Source organism: Aedes aegypti, chromosome 3 (genome assembly GCF_002204515.2).
Source record: "Aedes aegypti strain LVP_AGWG chromosome 3, AaegL5.0 Primary Assembly, whole genome shotgun sequence".
Taxonomy (NCBI): Eukaryota; Metazoa; Arthropoda; class Insecta; order Diptera; family Culicidae; genus Aedes; species Aedes aegypti.
In genome coordinates, this window is record NC_035109.1 from 203,865,689 (window position 1) to 203,884,101 (window position 18,413).

At 36.5% G+C, this 18,413-nt stretch overlaps 1 protein-coding gene across 1 annotated transcript; it reads right to left on the reverse strand.

Moving 5' to 3' along the window:
* Positions 1 to 13,824: 13,824 nt before the first annotated feature.
* On the reverse strand, positions 13,825 to 17,125 carry LOC5565785. The gene is made up of 4 exons (XM_021850750.1): positions 17,107 to 17,125; positions 16,962 to 17,013; positions 16,082 to 16,520; positions 13,825 to 14,587 (listed from the first exon to the last, which is right to left on the reverse strand). The coding sequence occupies exons 1-4, from the start codon at positions 17,123 to 17,125 to the stop codon at positions 14,402 to 14,404; spliced, it is 696 nt and encodes a 231-aa protein (XP_021706442.1). The 3' UTR covers positions 13,825 to 14,401.
* Between the last annotated feature and the right edge of the window lie 1,288 nt (positions 17,126 to 18,413).

Genomic DNA, 18,413 nt, shown 5'->3' on the forward strand with positions numbered 1-18,413 from the left:
TTTAAAAAAATGGCCATTTCAGATTTTGATCATCCTTAAGCAAAAAGTTTCGTAATTAAATTTACTAAAAGTCGTCCATACATTGCAAATTGGGCATATCTAAGGGAAAAAAGTTTTTCTAACAACGAATTTTTCAAGTCCAAAACTGAATTTTTTTTCAAAGATTTTGTTCTAAACCGTCAAATATGATCGTGTTTTCAAGTGATAAATGAGTTTGAATCAGAAAAAAAATTGTATTTTTTATTGAGAATAGTTAAAAAACGGAATTATGCAGTGATTATGTTTTTTAAATGAAGGCAATCTATGGATTTCGCCTCTGCCTATGAGAAAATCAACTCCGTCTAACAATCCGACGGATTTTTATGGTTCGAAAGATTGCAAACATTGAAAAGGAACAACCCCATTACCCCCATACCCCATTAAATTTTCTTCTAGAAAATACTACTAACGTACCTGCGTTACAAGCCAGATGAATAAGAAATAATGTTTGTATTGTTATCTACCTAAAATGTCCGTTAACGACCTGAGTTACTCAACAATCACCGCGTGAGTGTATAGAAAGATAGGTATTTAACTTATAATTGTCGTTCTATCTATGCATATAACTATTTAAGCTTGATGTCAATAAAACTCTTTTCATTTTATCTAAGTCATTTGTGAAAAGAAGTTAAAGATGGATCAACAAGATTTATCGCGCATTAAAATTTCGAGATGTTGCGCCGGTATAAACAATTCTAAGTGCAGGCGTAGCCAGTTGCGAAACTTGTCACCAACAATGATCGAACACATACGTGCTATGGGATATAGTCATCAGCTTGATGAAACTATGTATATTTGTGAGTCATGTCGCTTAGTGATCAGGCTCCACAGAAGTCCGCCTAAGAAAAAACGACGTTCGGGTGGAGGCGAAGTGAATCAAAATCCACAACCACCAACAAGCGGTCAGGCCTCCAATGAAATGCTAGGTAAGATAAATTTACTTTGCAGCACATTAAACGACAATGATTGTTTACATAGAACCCATGTCAATATATTTATTCGACATTGTATATTTCAGAAGCAGTCGCGTCCTGTTCATCTTTGCCATCCGTCCCATCAGCGGATGAATCACTAGGCCCCTACAACGTGGAAAAATTCAACAGTATTATTGAAACTTTGAATTTATCCCCAGTCTCGTCGAGAAACATGAGGAGCTTGGACTATCGAATTAAAAAGTCAGTGGAGATCACCAAAGCTGTACGTCATGACATACTAGGCATGGATGCAATGGACGTCGACAAGGTGGAGGCATTCGAGGAAATCATCAATCAGTTGAAAGAAAAATTCAACTCACCTGGTATTGACAGAAATGACCAGTTGAAAATATTATCGGTTCTTCCTAAGTCGTGGTCGATCAACAAAATTAGTGATACACAAATTGCAGCCAAACGGTATACCAATTCAGAGGATGAACCAAAAATATTCAATTTATTCAGTAAAGCCCAAAAATAATGTAAATATTCATGTGCAGATACTACGTTTTAGGATATATAGCAATAATAAAAATAATGCATGATAAAAAAAACACGACTTTTTTTTATAAGCATAATATTGACCCTTTCCAGACACCTGTTAAGATTGGCTTTGACCAAATAAGAAATAAAATATTATTGTGATATCTTTCCAACCATTAAAAACCCATCGGATTGTTAGACGGAGTTCATTTTCTCATAAGCGGTTTAGTGCGAGATCAATTGTATTTAATTAAAAAAAAAACTCTGTATAATTCCGTTTTATTTCTTTTAACTACTCCCAATGAAACAAATATAATCTATTTTGTGATTAAAACTCATTTATCACTTCAAAATATGAGCATACTAAACTATTTAAAGCGAAATAAAAAAAAATCAAAAAAAAATTTTGGACTTAAAATATTCGTTGTTAGAAAAACTTGTTTCCCTAAAATATGCCCAATTTGCAATGTATGGACGACTTTTAGTAAATTTAATTACGAAACTTTTTGCTTAAGGATGATCAAAATTTGAAATTACCGTTTTTTTAAATCGACTTTAAAGTTTTGAATCATTGTTTTTTCGGTGTAGAAATTGTTTTTTTTTTATTTTTTCAATATTTTTTTCTAAAACTTCAGGAAATTTCACGACAGCCCCCCATACAACACTTTTTTGTAGGTCTTACCGTTTTCGAGTTATACGGGTTTATAAAAAAAAAGTGAAAAATAATTTTTGACCCTTTTCAAATGTTAGTTTAGATCGATTTTGAAAATACAAAATATGCAAAGTATCTTAGTTTCACATACTTTTGACATCCAGAAAATTTCATTGAATTCTGAAGGGGTGCTGCCAATCGCGTGTCGAGTTGGCGTGAAATCCGTCCATGACAAAGTACATGCCAGCTGATGGGGCCGAGCGCGACAGGGCTCACTTAGGTAGCAGTGTTACGATAGAAGGGGATACGTTCGAGATGGTCAACGAGTTCGTCTACCTTGGATCCTTGCTAACGTTAGCCGTGAAATACGGAGGCGCATCATCATTGGAAGTCAGGCCTTCTATGGCCTCCACAAGAAACTGCGGTCAAAAAAGATTCACATCCGCACTAAATGTACCATGTACAAAATGGTAGTCCTCTACGCGCACGAAAAGTGGACGATGCTCGAGGAGGAGTTGCAATCACTGGGAGTCTTCGAACGTCGGGTGCTTAGGATGATCTTTGGCGGTGTACAGGGAAACGATGTGTGGCGGCGAAGGATGAACCACGAGCTCGCCCAACTCTATGGCGAACCCAGTATCCAGAAGGTGGTCATAGCTGGAAGGCAGGGCATGTTGTAAGAATGCTGGACAGAAAAGATGGTGTTCGCGTCGGATCCGGTTGGTACAAGAAGGCGTGAAGCACAGCGAGCTAGGTGGAGGGATCAAGTACGGATCGATTTGATGAGCGTGGGGCAGAACAGAGGACCGAAAACTACGATTTCAGCTGTGGTCGATTTTTCAATGGGTCAGAACCAAGTCCGTGTATATCCAATAAAACATGTAAAATCTAAATTTTTGTAGGCTTTCCAAAAGTATAGATATTTGAAATAGGAAAATTTAAAATGAAATAATTTTATTTATATTGAAAATACCTGAAGAGCTATGATTTCGTGAAGTTATGTGAAGAGGAAAACTAGCGATTTTTAGGATTTTTTTTAAATTTTTTGACATATGTTTTCTAGCAGAGCCAAATAAAATTTTAAACAAAACTTATTGTGGAACGACCTAGATTCAATGTACTTGAAATCACACTTCGAAGGATATTGTAAAAATCATTCTTTACTAGTTATATTCCAACAAAACACAAAAGTAGGGTGTTTGCTGGTTGATAAGAATTGATTTTCTAAAATCAAAAATTTCAATGTAAAAATTTGGCTCCGTCCCATTACCACGAACGCCACTACCCCGAATGAGTCACTACCCCGAATTGGTCATTACCCCGAACGCCACTACCCCGAATAGTTCAGAAATTGTGGGCAATAAAACAGAACTGCGCTTGGTTTGTATGTGAATACTACTCCACTATTATCTTTATTACAGATTTTACTTTTTGGCCTATCTATCAATTCTTTTGTAGTGCTCATTGAAATTATTTTTATTACTATCTGTAATAACGAGATTTTCAGCCTAAGGCTGGTTCATCTCGGTGCTTTTGTCATCATAACTGCAATCATTTTAGCAGAAATATTCCCTTCTTTCTAAAATAGGCTATTCTTCCGAGTAATTGTTATGAAAGCTAGTCACTGATATTTTCTAATACTGTTAATTCTAATTAAAAACGGACTATTTTAAATAAATTATACTGTTGTAACGATTGATGATTAGCGATTAAGCAGTTCTTTTTTCTTCAGTAATGCTTAAGGAGCTATAATTTTGGTCAAAATATTTCATTTCTTTTGAACATACAGTTCTTGTTGCTAGGTGTAAGTTCAGATCTCTTATATGGCTGATCAACAGCCGTTCTCGGAATTCAGCTAAACAATTTTATTTCTTCTCTAAATTCTTTAAACTTGTGATTTCATTGTGGTGTCGAGCGATTTTATTCAAATTGATCATCCAGATGGTCCAGATGGCGACCATTCATTGCCGTTATTGCAAATAAAATATGGGCGAAGATATTAGGTAGCAGTGGCTTATAGACTTGATAAAATAATGTTTTTTTTTGCGAATTCCATAGTTTTTAATTTCATGAACAATTTTCCCTTCTTTTAAATATAAATCAAATATTGCTCTCAATATATTCAAATCGTAATTCCATTTTTTTTTTTGCAAATTTGGAACACACACAGAAGTTTCGACAAATGAGAAGAAATGTGCCAGCGGACCTTTTAATAAATCAAATCAACTAATGCATAATCAATTTACCCTTACCTTTCTAACAATTGTTAGACACAGCAAAATATTCTTCAATATATTTCTGACGGGCCCAGGAAGATCAAGCTGAGCATCGTGGGTTTGATTTCCACCGCTCGAGAATATTTTCGCAATGAATGTTTTTTTTTTCAATTTTTCGGGGGGTGGAACATCTTCGTACCTGTTACACGATATACACATTGAAAAATGATCAATCGGCAAAAAATGCTTTCAGTTAATAATTTTGAATGTGCTAATAGAAACACTAAAAAACAGGCTCTATTCAAACTGGGACGTATCATCAAGAAGAAGAAGATACATCTCTACTGCAACAAAGCCTACTTCTCAGCCTAATATTTTCAAGAGATTCTACCCCATGGGGATCATGGGGAAATGTCATCAATATCATCATGTCAAGACAATTGTGAATTCGGGGAAATAGCATTCGGAGTGATGGAATTCGGGATAATGGTACTTTCGAGGTAATGAAATTCGGGGTGATGGCATTCGGGGAAATGGCATTCGGGGTAATGGGGTAGAATCTTTTCAAGAGCACTTCCACAGTGTGGCTTTCGATCGTCGGATTTGTACCAGTCACCCCAGCATGATCTTACTACGCAGTAGGGACTATGTCGGTTTGGGTTCCACAGGAATATTATTCAATTGATCGAAATTCCACACCAATACTCCACAATTATCCATATCCATTTGCTTTCGAGATAATGGCGTTCGGGGTAATGACTCATTCGGGGTAGTGGCGTTCGGGGTAATGACCCGTTCGGGGTGATGGCTTTCGGGGTAGTGGTGTTCGGGGTAGTGTCATAGAGTCAAAAATTTATTCATTCAAACGAAATTCATTTATTTATTCAACAAATTTTCACAGGCAGCATTTAAAATGCCCCAAGCAAAAATACAAAAATATAAGACTATTTATTTGTTTGAAAAAATCGTGTCCACGCCAGTGATGGAAAGTGGCGAACACTTCTTCTGAACTGGAACAAAAACAAAACCAAACGCTCCCGAGCGTCAGAGCGCTGGCTTACTCGCATCTGTCGGCTCCCGAGTAACTGAAGCTTAAAGTGATTCGCGAACGTATTCGGAGCTGTTCAGAGTCATATTGTGCTTTTGGGAAAAAAGCTGCTTCCCCTCCGAGATTTATGGTTTTCAATGGCTTTTGACTACAAACTAGTAGTTTACTGTCGATATGATGGTTATACAATTAATATGTCTGTCAAAACCATAATAAATCACACCTTGCTCGGTTACTCGCGAGTAAACGCTCCCGAGCTTGTTGCTACTTCTTTTGACATGTTCTCCCGAGCAGACGGGTGCGGACTTACTCACACCTAGCCAGTTCCCGAGTCTGTGATGTTTGTTATGCGTTGGTATACACTCGTGAGCTGCTTCGTGATGCGAACTTTTCCAGCACTGGTCCACGCTTTCTGCGATACCCTATACGTGTATTCTGTACACCACTTAAGCAATTAAGTGAGAATTGCTCATGTACAGTGCATGAGCTGGTTTCTGTGGGTCGTCGGTGGTGCAGCATCCACACACTCCCTGAGTTACCTTCTCAGGGGTCTGATTGCAGATTGTAATACAAATTAAGTATTAGGGGGACATGGGGCAAGAAGGACACCCGGGGCAAGAGTGCCACCTCTAATTTCACGTAGTTCAAATCAATTTTTTGATGTTTAACGCAGGATAAGTATAAATTGAGTACTAATTGAGGGTTGTGTAAATATTACAGTTAAAAATGTTTAGTACAAAAAATTAGAAAAATGTCTTTAACTCACCAACGCAAAATATGCGAAATATTATAAGAATGTAAGACTGGAATACAAGGTTTGACTCCCAATAAATACAAAACATATCGATTTTTCCGCACAGTATTGGTAATTTTCAATTGTTTAATATAGCTGTGAGGATTTTTTTTTGAAAAAGTCCTTTTGACATTGAATTCTACATATATAATAACAGTATGTCTTATGGGGCAAGAGGGACACCGCAATTTTCTCATATAAAATCAAATGAACTTTTATTTTTCTTGTTTAATATTACATTCAATCAATGTTTCCTACTAAATAAAATCAAAATAAACCACCTTGGACATTCAAAATGGTTTCTGAAAATTTTTACTATTATTGTTACAGTCAAATAAGATGAAAACTAAATTAATTTCGTAAAATTACTTTTTAACTATAAGTCAACTTTTATCCCTCAGTATTTATCTTTACTTACTCTACAATTTATCCTTTAGGCGGGGAAACAATAATATACAAAATTTGTGGCATTTTGCTCTGGTGGTCTTCTTGCCCCATACGAGTGGCACTCTTGCCCCGTGCCTCGTTTAAAAACCTCATAAGAAGGGACATTTTCAAAAATCTCAAATCATCATGTGTTTCTTATATTTTTGAAATCTATCCATAACATCATTTAGAACAAGAGCTGAGCTTACCCCTACACTGGAATAATGTTCAAAAATTGTGTTAATCAACCATGATTTGAACCTATATACGTTAAGGTGTCCTTCTTGCCCCCAGCCCCCCTACAGTGCCCGTTCGATTCTAGCAACATCACGAAAATTATCATGTTGCCTAGATCGAACCACGTCAAAATCGAACGGTTATTTTTATTTGACTCCGTAATAATGACCACGAATTTAGCTATTTTGAACAATGTAAACCCCAAGAAGGCACTATGTTCCATTTTTATTTTATTTTATTCTATATACATTTCTGTGTTGCCAAAATCGACAATGATATACCTGTTTAGCAAAATTGTTGTTTATTGATTACCACGTGGTATGTTAACAACTGAGAACGAGACGATCTGCATAATGGACGATTGGTTTAAGAAGAATTACATGGCTTTTTTAAAATTCTACCAGGCCTTGTATGAAACTGATTTATGCGAAACTTCATTTTGCCAAACGTTTTTATGTGAAACGTCCTTATATAAAATTTCTCTATGCAAAATGGGTCCCCCTAATCGATATGTTGCGCTTTCAACCAACTTATTCAATGAAGAGACATTTTTTTCCTCTTTGTTTCAAAATTATTTCAAAGATTCAGTGTAACAGTTAATTAATTCAATCTTTTCGCATTGAAACCGATGCCCCGTTGATTGAGAACATCTCCACCAGTTAGTAGCACAGCTTCTTCCGCTCTGCTATCAAATCGGTTGCCCGAAGGGGAGTTTGGGTCATGGAAACAACTAAACGGAACGGCTCCCATCAGCACTCAGAACAAATGTTACTCGCTGTCTGTACGGATAGCCAGAGAAATCAATTTAAAAATATGTTAAAACAAACAGAAACAACACTCTTTCAAATTGTTTTCCTTGTTTTCACTGCCACTCCCGAATCCTTTCTGGTTCCGAATGGCGACTCATTGCCACACAGAAAGTCGAGTCGGTTTGGTGAGTTATGAATCCGGGTGTAGAAGGATTCTTGCTGGTGTAAGCAATAAGCGCCTCTGTGTATGGTTGCTTCTATTCCGAGGGTCGGAGACTGGGGATAATGGTGATCGGTGACACAACAACCAGTTATGCAAATTGTAACCCGTTTCGCTTAATTATCTTAATTAATTTTAGCCATTTCTCACCGTTCAAGGATATTTGTCGCAATGAAAAATGGTAGCGATGTGTGTAATACAGGAAACGCTCTCACACTCGAACTCGTTGTTCTTTGTCAGCTTTCTTAAAGCTTTTTTTCTTGAATCTACGTTGCCATTGCAACTCGATCTGCTTCTCGACAAGTCATAACAGAAAAAGAACACAATAATATTTAAAATTGTCATCTATATTAACAATTGTTAATTTAGATATCTTAATTTCAACAAGATAAATGCTTTTCATAAGGAACCCGACCTTCCTTAGTCGAGTGGTTAGAGTCCGCGGCTACAAAGCAAAGTCATGCTTCACTTCCTTGGACATAGAGTATCATCGTACTTGCCACACGATATACGATTGTGAAAATGGCAACTTTGGCAATTAATAATTAATAATAATAATCAGTTAATAAATGTGGAAGTGCTTATTAGAATACTTAGCTAAATGCCAGCCGCTTCATAAGCCGAAGCCGGACCCTCGTCTATTTAACTGTATTTTTGGACAGGAATCCGTTTTTTTTTGTCGATTGGGATCCATAATTATAACGTCTTCTACGTACCGCATTCAAACAAGTTGACGAAATAAATTTTGGATGAGTTTGTCCGGGATTCAGCGTCCGGTCAATTCGAATCAATACGGTACAGTCAACTCTCTTTTACTTGATATCCCATATCTCGATATTGAGTTAGAGAACCATAGCAAAACTTAATTGCAATTCCGTTGCATATCAGCCTACTTTTTATTAACAGAATGGATTACATAAAGGTCTACTTTTCCTATCAAATGGAACAATGCTGAAAAGTGATAGTAGCTCTTTTCAGTTCTATTTTGGGAGTTAGGGGCCGTCCATTAATTACGTAAGGGTTTATGGGGGGAGGGGGGGTTTGAGATTTCTTACGCGCCATACAATTTATTTTTTGTTTTCATACAAAAAGTCTTACCATGGGGGGAGGGGGAGTTGAAAAATCCCAAAAATTGTCTTACGTAATAAATGGACCACCCTTTACCAAATTAATAGGTGAATGCGTCCATACACCAACACGCAGAGAAATGATTTGTGAACTTGACAAAATTCGGATTAGATTCGATAAAATATATCTCGCATACTCTGAGATAACGCCCTACAAGCCATTGGTAACCATGTGTGTAGCTCATTGTTTTTGAGCAAGTGAAGGAATAAACTTCCAAACCAACATCACTGGTAGGTAAACAATGATCCTTTCTTCACCATGGAGTTGTTCAACAACGTGTAAATCCATTCGAATTCTCAGAAACAATGAGCTACACACATGGTTACCAATGGCTTTTAGGGCGAGATCATAAGTTATGCGAGATATAATTGTTCGACGGTGTGGGGTGTGTATGTTTAATACCTTACCCCTAACATGCGTATGTTTAATGCCTTTCCCCTTACTAGCTGACAGCTGAGACGGTAATGCATGCGTATGGTATGATCGTAATATTAGTGTGTACGTGATGTGGCCGTCAGTCTTCCAATCGCCTCAAGCCAGTCAGTGTTAGATCTCCGCTGATGTAAGTCGCATTCCGAATGATTCTTTCACAGTTTTATAAGATGGCTGACGGTCGTCCAATTTGGGATTGTTGAGTATTTACAGACGGCTTACCAACATTTTTTATCAATTGAGTCCTAAAATGTTTAATGAATTCTTGTTTTTATTTGATAATACGAAAGAGCATGTTCTTGCAACTTCTTTAGCAATTTTTGCAGCTCAAATAACGGCTAAAACATATTTAAAGTTTAATTTTAAAAAATATTCCAAATATGAACTTTGACACTTTTGATCATTTTTGACGTTCACATTGTCGACAAAAATGCCACAGGTCTTTTAGTTCAAACTGGGGTTGTTCCTATCTGACATTTCGGAAGGGACACTGAAAACAAAATATAACCAAAACCTTGAGTTAAAACCAAGGGGTGTGACAAAATCTCAAAAACCGAAAAAAAAGTTTTTTGGATTAAAAACGAACGAAAATTATTTGAAAATTGAGTAAACATGTCTTTCTGGCCTAAACATAGGCGGTTGGTACTAAAATTGAAACAGGGCTTTAGGACCCTATTCAATAAAATGGTTCTATAGTGTCAACAACAATGTTTTTAAAATCATCTGCTGAGGCATTTGCCAGTAGATTGTGTATTTATTTATAGATTCAACAAAATCATTTGTTATTTCAACAAACAATGCGGTATTAATTCAAAACATATTTTTTCCTTCATCTTATATATGCACATACCTGTATCTGGAAGGAAGAAATCGATACGAAATTTATGTACGTCAAGGTGAGCCGAGATTCTGCTGTCACGAACTGTCACTGTGAGCCCAGATCTAAAAAAATGGACAAACATGATAAAAGCGTGTTATTGATTTAAATATATTTTTGCATTTCATCAAATGTGACAATAAATCGATTGAAAAGCTATTCATGCTTATTCAAAAGTAATGTCACAATAGCACCTTTAATTCTGATTGAATTGAATGACTTTTGGGAGCTCGCAATCTAGACAAGCTGTCTCCTCTCTCTCAGTTTCAAAGTAATGATCATTCTAACAGGACGGCTTGCATAACAGCAGCAAAATATAAAAATGGATAATATTTAGCTTTACTAAATTTTATATTATAACAGTATAAATATAAGTGCAGCCTATTGTTAAAAGAAGGCAAAATTTATGATTAAAACAATAGAAGATTGTACGCCAACAATTATTGCGGCATACTTAAACGAAAATACATCGAAAATTGCGTTCAGAATTATCGAAGTAATTACATTAATCGATTTCTTTGTTCGCTAATAACTTGAGCAGATCAGTGTTATCGATTACCGCCCTCATATCAATTGAAAACACAAAATATCTAAAAAATAAAGCTCCAAAGAACAGCCTGTGTATAAAACAAATTTAAATTTTAAATCAAAAGCTTCTATACCTATTAGGGGTCATGACCAAATTACGTCACGCTCCGAGGGGGGGGGGGGTTCAAGCCAAGCGTGACAAGCCTTACAAAAATTTCGGAGGAATCGTACAAAAAACGTGACAAAGGGGGGGGGGGTCAAAAAAGTTGAAATTTAGCGTGACATAATTTGTGTACCATCCCTTATTATGGTAACATTATATCTAGAAAGAACATCCCATGAAAGAAGGGTAAATTTGTGCTAAATATATCAAAACCTTAAGTGCAAAAATTTATTCCAATAACGAAACTCAAAAGAATCCAAGTAACCAGATAGCACTTTAATTCGCCCTCCGTGCTAATATAGGGCTATAACAGAGCTGACAAGCCCTATATTAGCCGAATAACAGCCCTATATGCCCAAAAAGGCGATTTAGCGGGCAATTAAAATAAAATATTGCCTAAGCTTCGTTCGCGACATGGTCAAATCAATTTCTGTGTAATGCTGGTTATAAAGAAACATCATTTGATTTATTGGGCCGAATTTGGCATAATTAGTTCGATGATTGTTTAATGCGAACAAATTGCGATTCCTTAACTTCTGGCGGGCGTGTAGAAATTCAAACTAGATAAGAGATTGGTGGAATCAATACGATGCGATACAATATCATTGACAAATGAAATCATGGTAAATTCGCGACGCTCCTTTAAAGTTTGGATGTCAATAAGCATGCATCGAACCTCGTATGATGGCAGTGGAAACGTTGTCCAGCCTAAGTTGCGTAAGGCATATAAAATAAATTGCATCTGTATTGATTCGATTCTATCCTCATGTGTTTTCATATGTGGGGACCACACAATACTACAATATTCTAAAACTGATCTTACATAAGCAATAAATAATGTTTTAATCGTATATGGATCCCGAAAATTGGAGCTAAAACGCTTTATAAAGCTTAACATATTAATTGCTTTATGGACAATAGTATTATAATGGTCAGTAAATGCAAGTTTAGAATCTCATATAACACCTAAATCTCTAATCTTATCGCACCTTTGAAAATCTTGATTGTCTAAAGAGACAGTAATCTGTGGTGTATTACGTTTTCTACTATATGTGATAAGATTACATTTTTTGACGTTTAATTTAAGTAAGCTTTTACTACACCATTCACCAAATATACTTATTTTATTCAGATAACTGTCGCTGTCTTTTTTGCTATTGATTTCCATAAAAATTTTCATATCGTTAGCATAAATAAGAATTTTAACATGTTTTGTCCCATATGAAATATCATTAACAAGTAATATGAATAACAATGGGCCTAAATGTGAACCTTGGGGAACTCCTGATGTAACAAGAACAGGTTTAGATAGTTTTCCCTCAAACCTTACTATTTGTTGGCGATCTGTTAAATACGATTCAATCCAGTTGAGGAGTCTCATTGTTGCAATTCCCATTTTATTGAGCTTGAAAATCAACATAGGAATATCTAATCTGTCAAATGCTTTACTAAAGTCGGTGTAAAGTGATTCGACGTGGTAACTTCTATCCATTGCATTTAAAGTGTAATTTACAAATTCCAAAAGGTTCGTTGTAGTAGAACGACCTTTAAAGAAACCATGTTGTACATTCGTTATTCTATGTTTTATTTGGCTAAATACCTTCTTATTTATGATTGATTCAAATAGTTTTGGAATGGATGAAATAATAGCAATTCCACGATAATTTCGAATATCAGATTTTTTTCCAAACATTACCTAGAACAATTTGTTGAACATCACCCACTATTGGATCGTCATGGTCTACGTCTGGAGACTGCGTCAGGTTGAGCGTAAACGGCTGTTAAGTTGTTACTTGGAAAGAATTGTTATTTGAAAGCAGGGTAATTTCTGGATAAATAATAAAACGCTATTGGAAATAACTTTCCTAATAGGCTTTAGTTTATTCAAGAACGTATGATTGTTGAATAAAGTATCATTTTATATCAATAGACTTCAAAATAATCCTGATGTCGTCAGTGGGATTCAATAGAAACGTAAAAAACGAATGTCATCTTAACTGCCCATAAAGGCACAATTGTCCCATATGGAAATAGTAGGCATTGAGAAAATTGCGCTCGAAGTTTAAGTTTTGTATTCTCATACAAATGTTCATAATTTTCTAGTACATTTCTGCATGCCATATTTATTTAGCACCACCGCACAGATAACTCATTTTGCTTCTAGGCATCAGCAAAAAATATAATCTTGAACACAACTCACGTTTTGCAATTGTTATTCGGGTTGAAAGTTCATATAGAGACTGCTATGCCTTCATTTTTCAATATGGAACTGCACCAGATTCATATTTTTCTGCAACTTTTACGAACAAAGTGTGTTAATTTTTACATGCATAGTAAAGTACATATAAAAACATGAATGTTGCGAAAAAAAGGTGTTGGTTCAAAAATCCTTTATGGACAGTTATGCTTTTATGGGCAGTTAAGAAATCCTTGGTTTCAGACTCCTTATGCCAAACGACCATTATGCCAAACGACTTTATGCCAAACAACTTTATGCTAAATGACCTACCGCCATCATGACCTAATCAATTTGTGAATTCCTTGACTTGTAAATCATGATTTTCGTGTCTGATTTTTATACGTGATATGTCTGAAATTTTGTATTCTTGAATAAAGTGAGTATTTGAAACAAGTGTGAACCCGATCCTATAGCTCACCCGCAAGATCTAGCAAAGCAATATATAGATATAAAGCTTAAAAATCATACTTACCAACATAACAACAGCTTTTCTATTTTAGGTTGTTTGATTTTGTTCCAGCACAACATTCTTTTTTGTCGTAAACCGTCGCTGTTGAAAATTTGCACTCGAGTCGATTCTTCATGGCTTTCTTTCTCGTAAGTAAGGCTTGAAAGTTGAAAAGTGATGATTAACCGCATTTTCATTCGCTACATCGCTTTTTATTCATTCACTTTTCCCTTTAATCAATAAGAAATGGTTTTATCAGAAATCCATAAGAACAGTTTTATTCGTCTAATCAAACTTCATACAAGTCTAGTATCCATGTGTTTCTGAAATTCGTGCTTTGATAAGCGATGCTTAATAGAGTTTAGTTTGATAAAAGAATTTTATTCATCTCTACCGATTGGATGCACATACACATTATCTAATCAGTCTAATCAATTTATATCATTTTCGCCTCAAACCATCTTTTGCGAATGCTACGCTTCCAATGTTCAATGAACTGATAGTTACCCATTTTATGTTGGCACTGGTTTACATTCTAGTTCTACATATTTTTTTCTGAAAAATTTCCACATAATTGTCATAATTTCTGTTTCGGTATGAGAGAGAGTTTTTGATTCTGTTTCATGTGTTTTCTTATAACCTCATGCAAAATTTGATTGACGTAGCCAAATATGTACCAACATGATGATTTTTTATCGAATTTCGAACGGATGACTATAGGTCCCAAAGCTGATTACTCCGATGATAGAACTTTAGTGAAATGGTTTTTTATCCACATTATTGTTGTCATCATGGGGAAACGGAGGAGGTTTGATGTCGACCTGTGTGGACGTTATGGAGAAGGGATTGTCAGCGTAGGTATTTCTTCTCATCAACCAGTCAGGGTTTGCGGTACAGCATTCATCATTGGAGGGCGGTCTCGCCCTATCGAAGTTCACCTGTTGAAATGAATGACGAAAGATTATGGATTCCAAACACTAGATATTCGTGCCAATTATTACAGGTAAAAAGTAATTGCTAATGAGCTCAGGACAAGCGGTCTGAGGACGTTTGTTCAAATGAGAAATTGACTAATGAACAAATGGCTAAATAGTCAATTGTAAGTTTGATAGTCATTAAGGTTTGTGACATGTGCTGCCCATTCTTCCAGCTTACGCAACCTTCTGAAAAATGGGTTCGCGCCAGAATTGGACGAATTCGTGGTTAATCATCCTCCAGCACACCGCCTAAGATGGCCCTAAGCACCCGGCGTTCAAAAATTTCAATCTCAATTCCTTGTGATGTTTAAAGTGCACCAAAGACTTTCTGTTGTCAACAACATTCAGTACCGACGCCTGCCACGGTACAGTCTGGAACGACTCAAGCTACCCAGCGTTGCCGGATGAGAGAGAGAGCTCCATGAAGCCCGTCTTGAGAATTGCTGGGAGAGTGTCAAAGCACCCTGAAACAAAGCAGCGGAAGGTGCCATTGGGTTCGTAGAAGGAAATTCACGGAACGGTTGATTCGACGAGGAGTGTCAGTTTTGGACGAGAAAATTGCAGCGCGGGCGATGATGTTGCAGAGCAAGGTATCCACCAAAATGTGGAGCGATACAAGCAGAAGCGAAGACAGCAAACTCATCTATTCCGGGATAAAAAGCGTTGCCTTGAAGAGTTGGAGTGCGAAGAGATGGAGCAGCTGTGTCGATCTCAAGAAACGCGTAAGTTCTTCAAGAAACTCAATGCATCCCGCAATGGCTTTGTGCAAAGTGAGGTGATTGAAATGTGGTAGCAGCACTACACATGGATGGTGCAGAGGAGAAAAAAACCAAGGCAGCATGAGGAATGGCCTTATCAGGGAGGATGAGGGAGACGTTCCAACTCCCACAATAGATGAAGTTAAGGATGCTACCAAACAGCTCAAGAACAACAAAACAGCTGGAAAGCATGGAATTGGAGCGGATCTTATTAGCCGGGACAGATTGGCAACTTGTCTGCACCGATAAAAAACCAGGGTCTGGGATACAATACAGCTATCGGAAGAACAGTATACCAAGCTGAAACGTTAAACAGAACGGGTTGGATTGAAGCTGCTGCCTGTAGGAAACGAGCACGATAGAGCTCGCATTGGCCGACGTGTGATGATCGACGGAGATGTGTTCGAGGTGGTGGACGAATTTGTCTACCTCGGAGCATTGGTAACGTCGGATAACAGCTGCAGCAGAGAAATTCGAATACGTATCATTGCCGAAAGTCGTGCTTACTACGGAATCCATAAGACCTTGCGATCTGGTAAATTCCACAACAGCATTAAGTGTAACATGTACATGACGCTGATAAGACCGTTAGTCCTTACACATTGCCAAGAAAGTCGAACACTGTTATGCAATCGTTATGATAATTTTCCTTTTCTCAAAAGCTAAATAAATTGTAAAGATTTGATTGAAAACCCACCTGTGGATCATCTTCCAGTCCTAAAGTGCTTCGAATACGCCTGTTGATGGCTTCTGCCGTCAACGTATAGTTGATCGGATTCATTGAACTTCGAGCGTAGCTTTCGAAAGAATCAATCGGTTTCATCAAGGAATCATCCAAGAAGGGATTCCGAATTTTCTTCTCAACTGATGCATACGCTTCGTCGTAATAGTGCTGCATGGTGAGCTTCTGACGCTTCCGATAATTGTCCAGCTCATCCTGATGATAGTAAGCACCATTGTCAACTGGATTTCGAGGTCGTTTTCGACATGGTTGCTCTATTTTGTATTCCAACGGTTGATTGTCTAACGACGTAGCAGCTGATGGCTGCTGACTAAGGTCCAACGTTTCCGGCTCTTCATTGTCGGCATTAGAACTCGCGTGAATGTCCGGCAAATCGATATCATTTTCATCCGGACTGCAACGTCACAAAATCTAGTCAGGAGATAATCTTTTTCAAAAATTAACGTAGCATGCGACATGCATTCCATGCTTAGATAGTTATCAAAAATCAGATTTCGTTTGGAAAATTGCCTTTTGGAATTTATTCGGGTAAGAATCGGTCTGAATAAACAATGGTAAACTCATGAACTTAGTTCAAACGAAATCTGTGATTAGGTCAAAAGTAATTTAATATAGAAAAAAGAAAATTGATGTTGAATTTGTGATATCTCGCAGTTTGACACATTCTTTGCTATCAATTATTAATAATTTTCAATCTCAATCGTATCCCCTGCTTTACAATGGTTATATTTCAGAGCGTCATGTGGTGCAGATATTTTTAAAATGTAACGAGAACATGTTACCTTAACTGATGTGCCATTTGTGAATATTTAACAGATTAGCACAAGATACATACCATTTGAGAAGTAACCAACCCGTTTTCAATGATGTACGAAAGGGAACATGGGCTGTAAAGATAAAACATAGCAGTAGAATGTTTTCATTATGAATAAAAATATGTATTGTGGAGCGTATATTACATTTTTACCCTATCATAAAACATCGGTGAACTTCCAGCATCTTCTAATCGAACCTCATGAATCATGAGTCATGATCAAGGATGGAGCACCCTCTAAGTTTTCTGGAGATTACTGGATGCGTGGACCTTGACTTAATTTCTACACTAATGTGAGCTATGCATTTCAACAGAAAAGTATGTTGAAAAGAAATGCTCAAAAAACTATTTTTTGCAATTTCTCATCGTAATAGGCTGTTTTTTTATCACGCCAATCTGTCATGAAACGGCCTACTTTGATACACTGAAGTATACAGTGCGGGAATAGTCATTACGCAACTGAAATCAGTGTTGTAATGATTCATTACGCAACGCTTTCTCATTACGCAACTGTTTTGAGTTGCGTAATGAATCACACAACAATTTTTCAGAAATTGTAAAATAATGGTGAATGCATTCCGATATAATTTCTGATGCCCTCAAGTGGTCTTCAACGAAATTGCAAAAAATGTTGTACGTAACTCGTCGCAGAAATTGATTTTTACAGCATTCGTCGTAATTATCCTACTCGGCAAGCCTCGTAGGATAAATTTACCACTCATGCTGTAAAAATCATCATTCTGCAACTTGTTACGTAAACTACTATTCTTTGATCGCAGTACGCAATTGAAAACAAATGTCAATTCAAATGGAGCTCACTGTAGAAAATTTCTCAACCATTTCTTGCACAGGAATTTTTATTTTTCTTGAGCTGAACAGCATACCCAAGCAAAGTTGAATAGCAAAATGATAAAAAATCTTGTTACCTGGTTATCATAATTTGATAACTGATTTTGTTATCACCTTGGCTGAATTAACGTAACAAAAATGAGAACTCAAATTTGTTTGTCGAATAACAAAATAATAGTAAATTATGTTATCATTGAGTTAAAGATGATATCTAAATTTACATAATCATAAAATTTTGAATTTGGTCATAAATAAGGGAAAAATTTTGAGAGATGAGTGTTTTGGATTAAACTTACGCTCCAAATAATTATACAGAATTTTTTAGGACGAAAAGTCAACTTTGTTCAGCAACACACGCTTTATAAAAATATTATAGAATCAACCTGTTATCAAAAATGTCTGCCACTGATACAATAATAACAAATTTTGTTATCATTCGATTATCATTGATAACATAATATCAAAATGATAACAGCGATAATAAGAGTTGTCAATTTGATATCATCCAGTTATCAGACTTTGCTTGGGTAGGGTGCAGATCTACTTGGGCACTTCCATGATTCACTTTGGCATGGGGGTTTTTTCTCGACTGAAGCATATCAGTACGACGCATATTGTGGCTAA

Bases quoted from the DNA above. Each gene is read 5' to 3' on its own strand.
- LOC5565785 (XM_021850750.1), bottom strand. The intron at 16,521-16,961 runs GTATGTATCTTG...GTGACGTTGCAG, and splicing joins GGTTGGTTACTTCTCAAATG to TCCGGATGAAAATGATATCG. The intron at 14,588-16,081 runs GTGGGTTTTCAA...TCATTTCAACAG, and splicing joins GACTGGAAGATGATCCACAG to GTGAACTTCGATAGGGCGAG.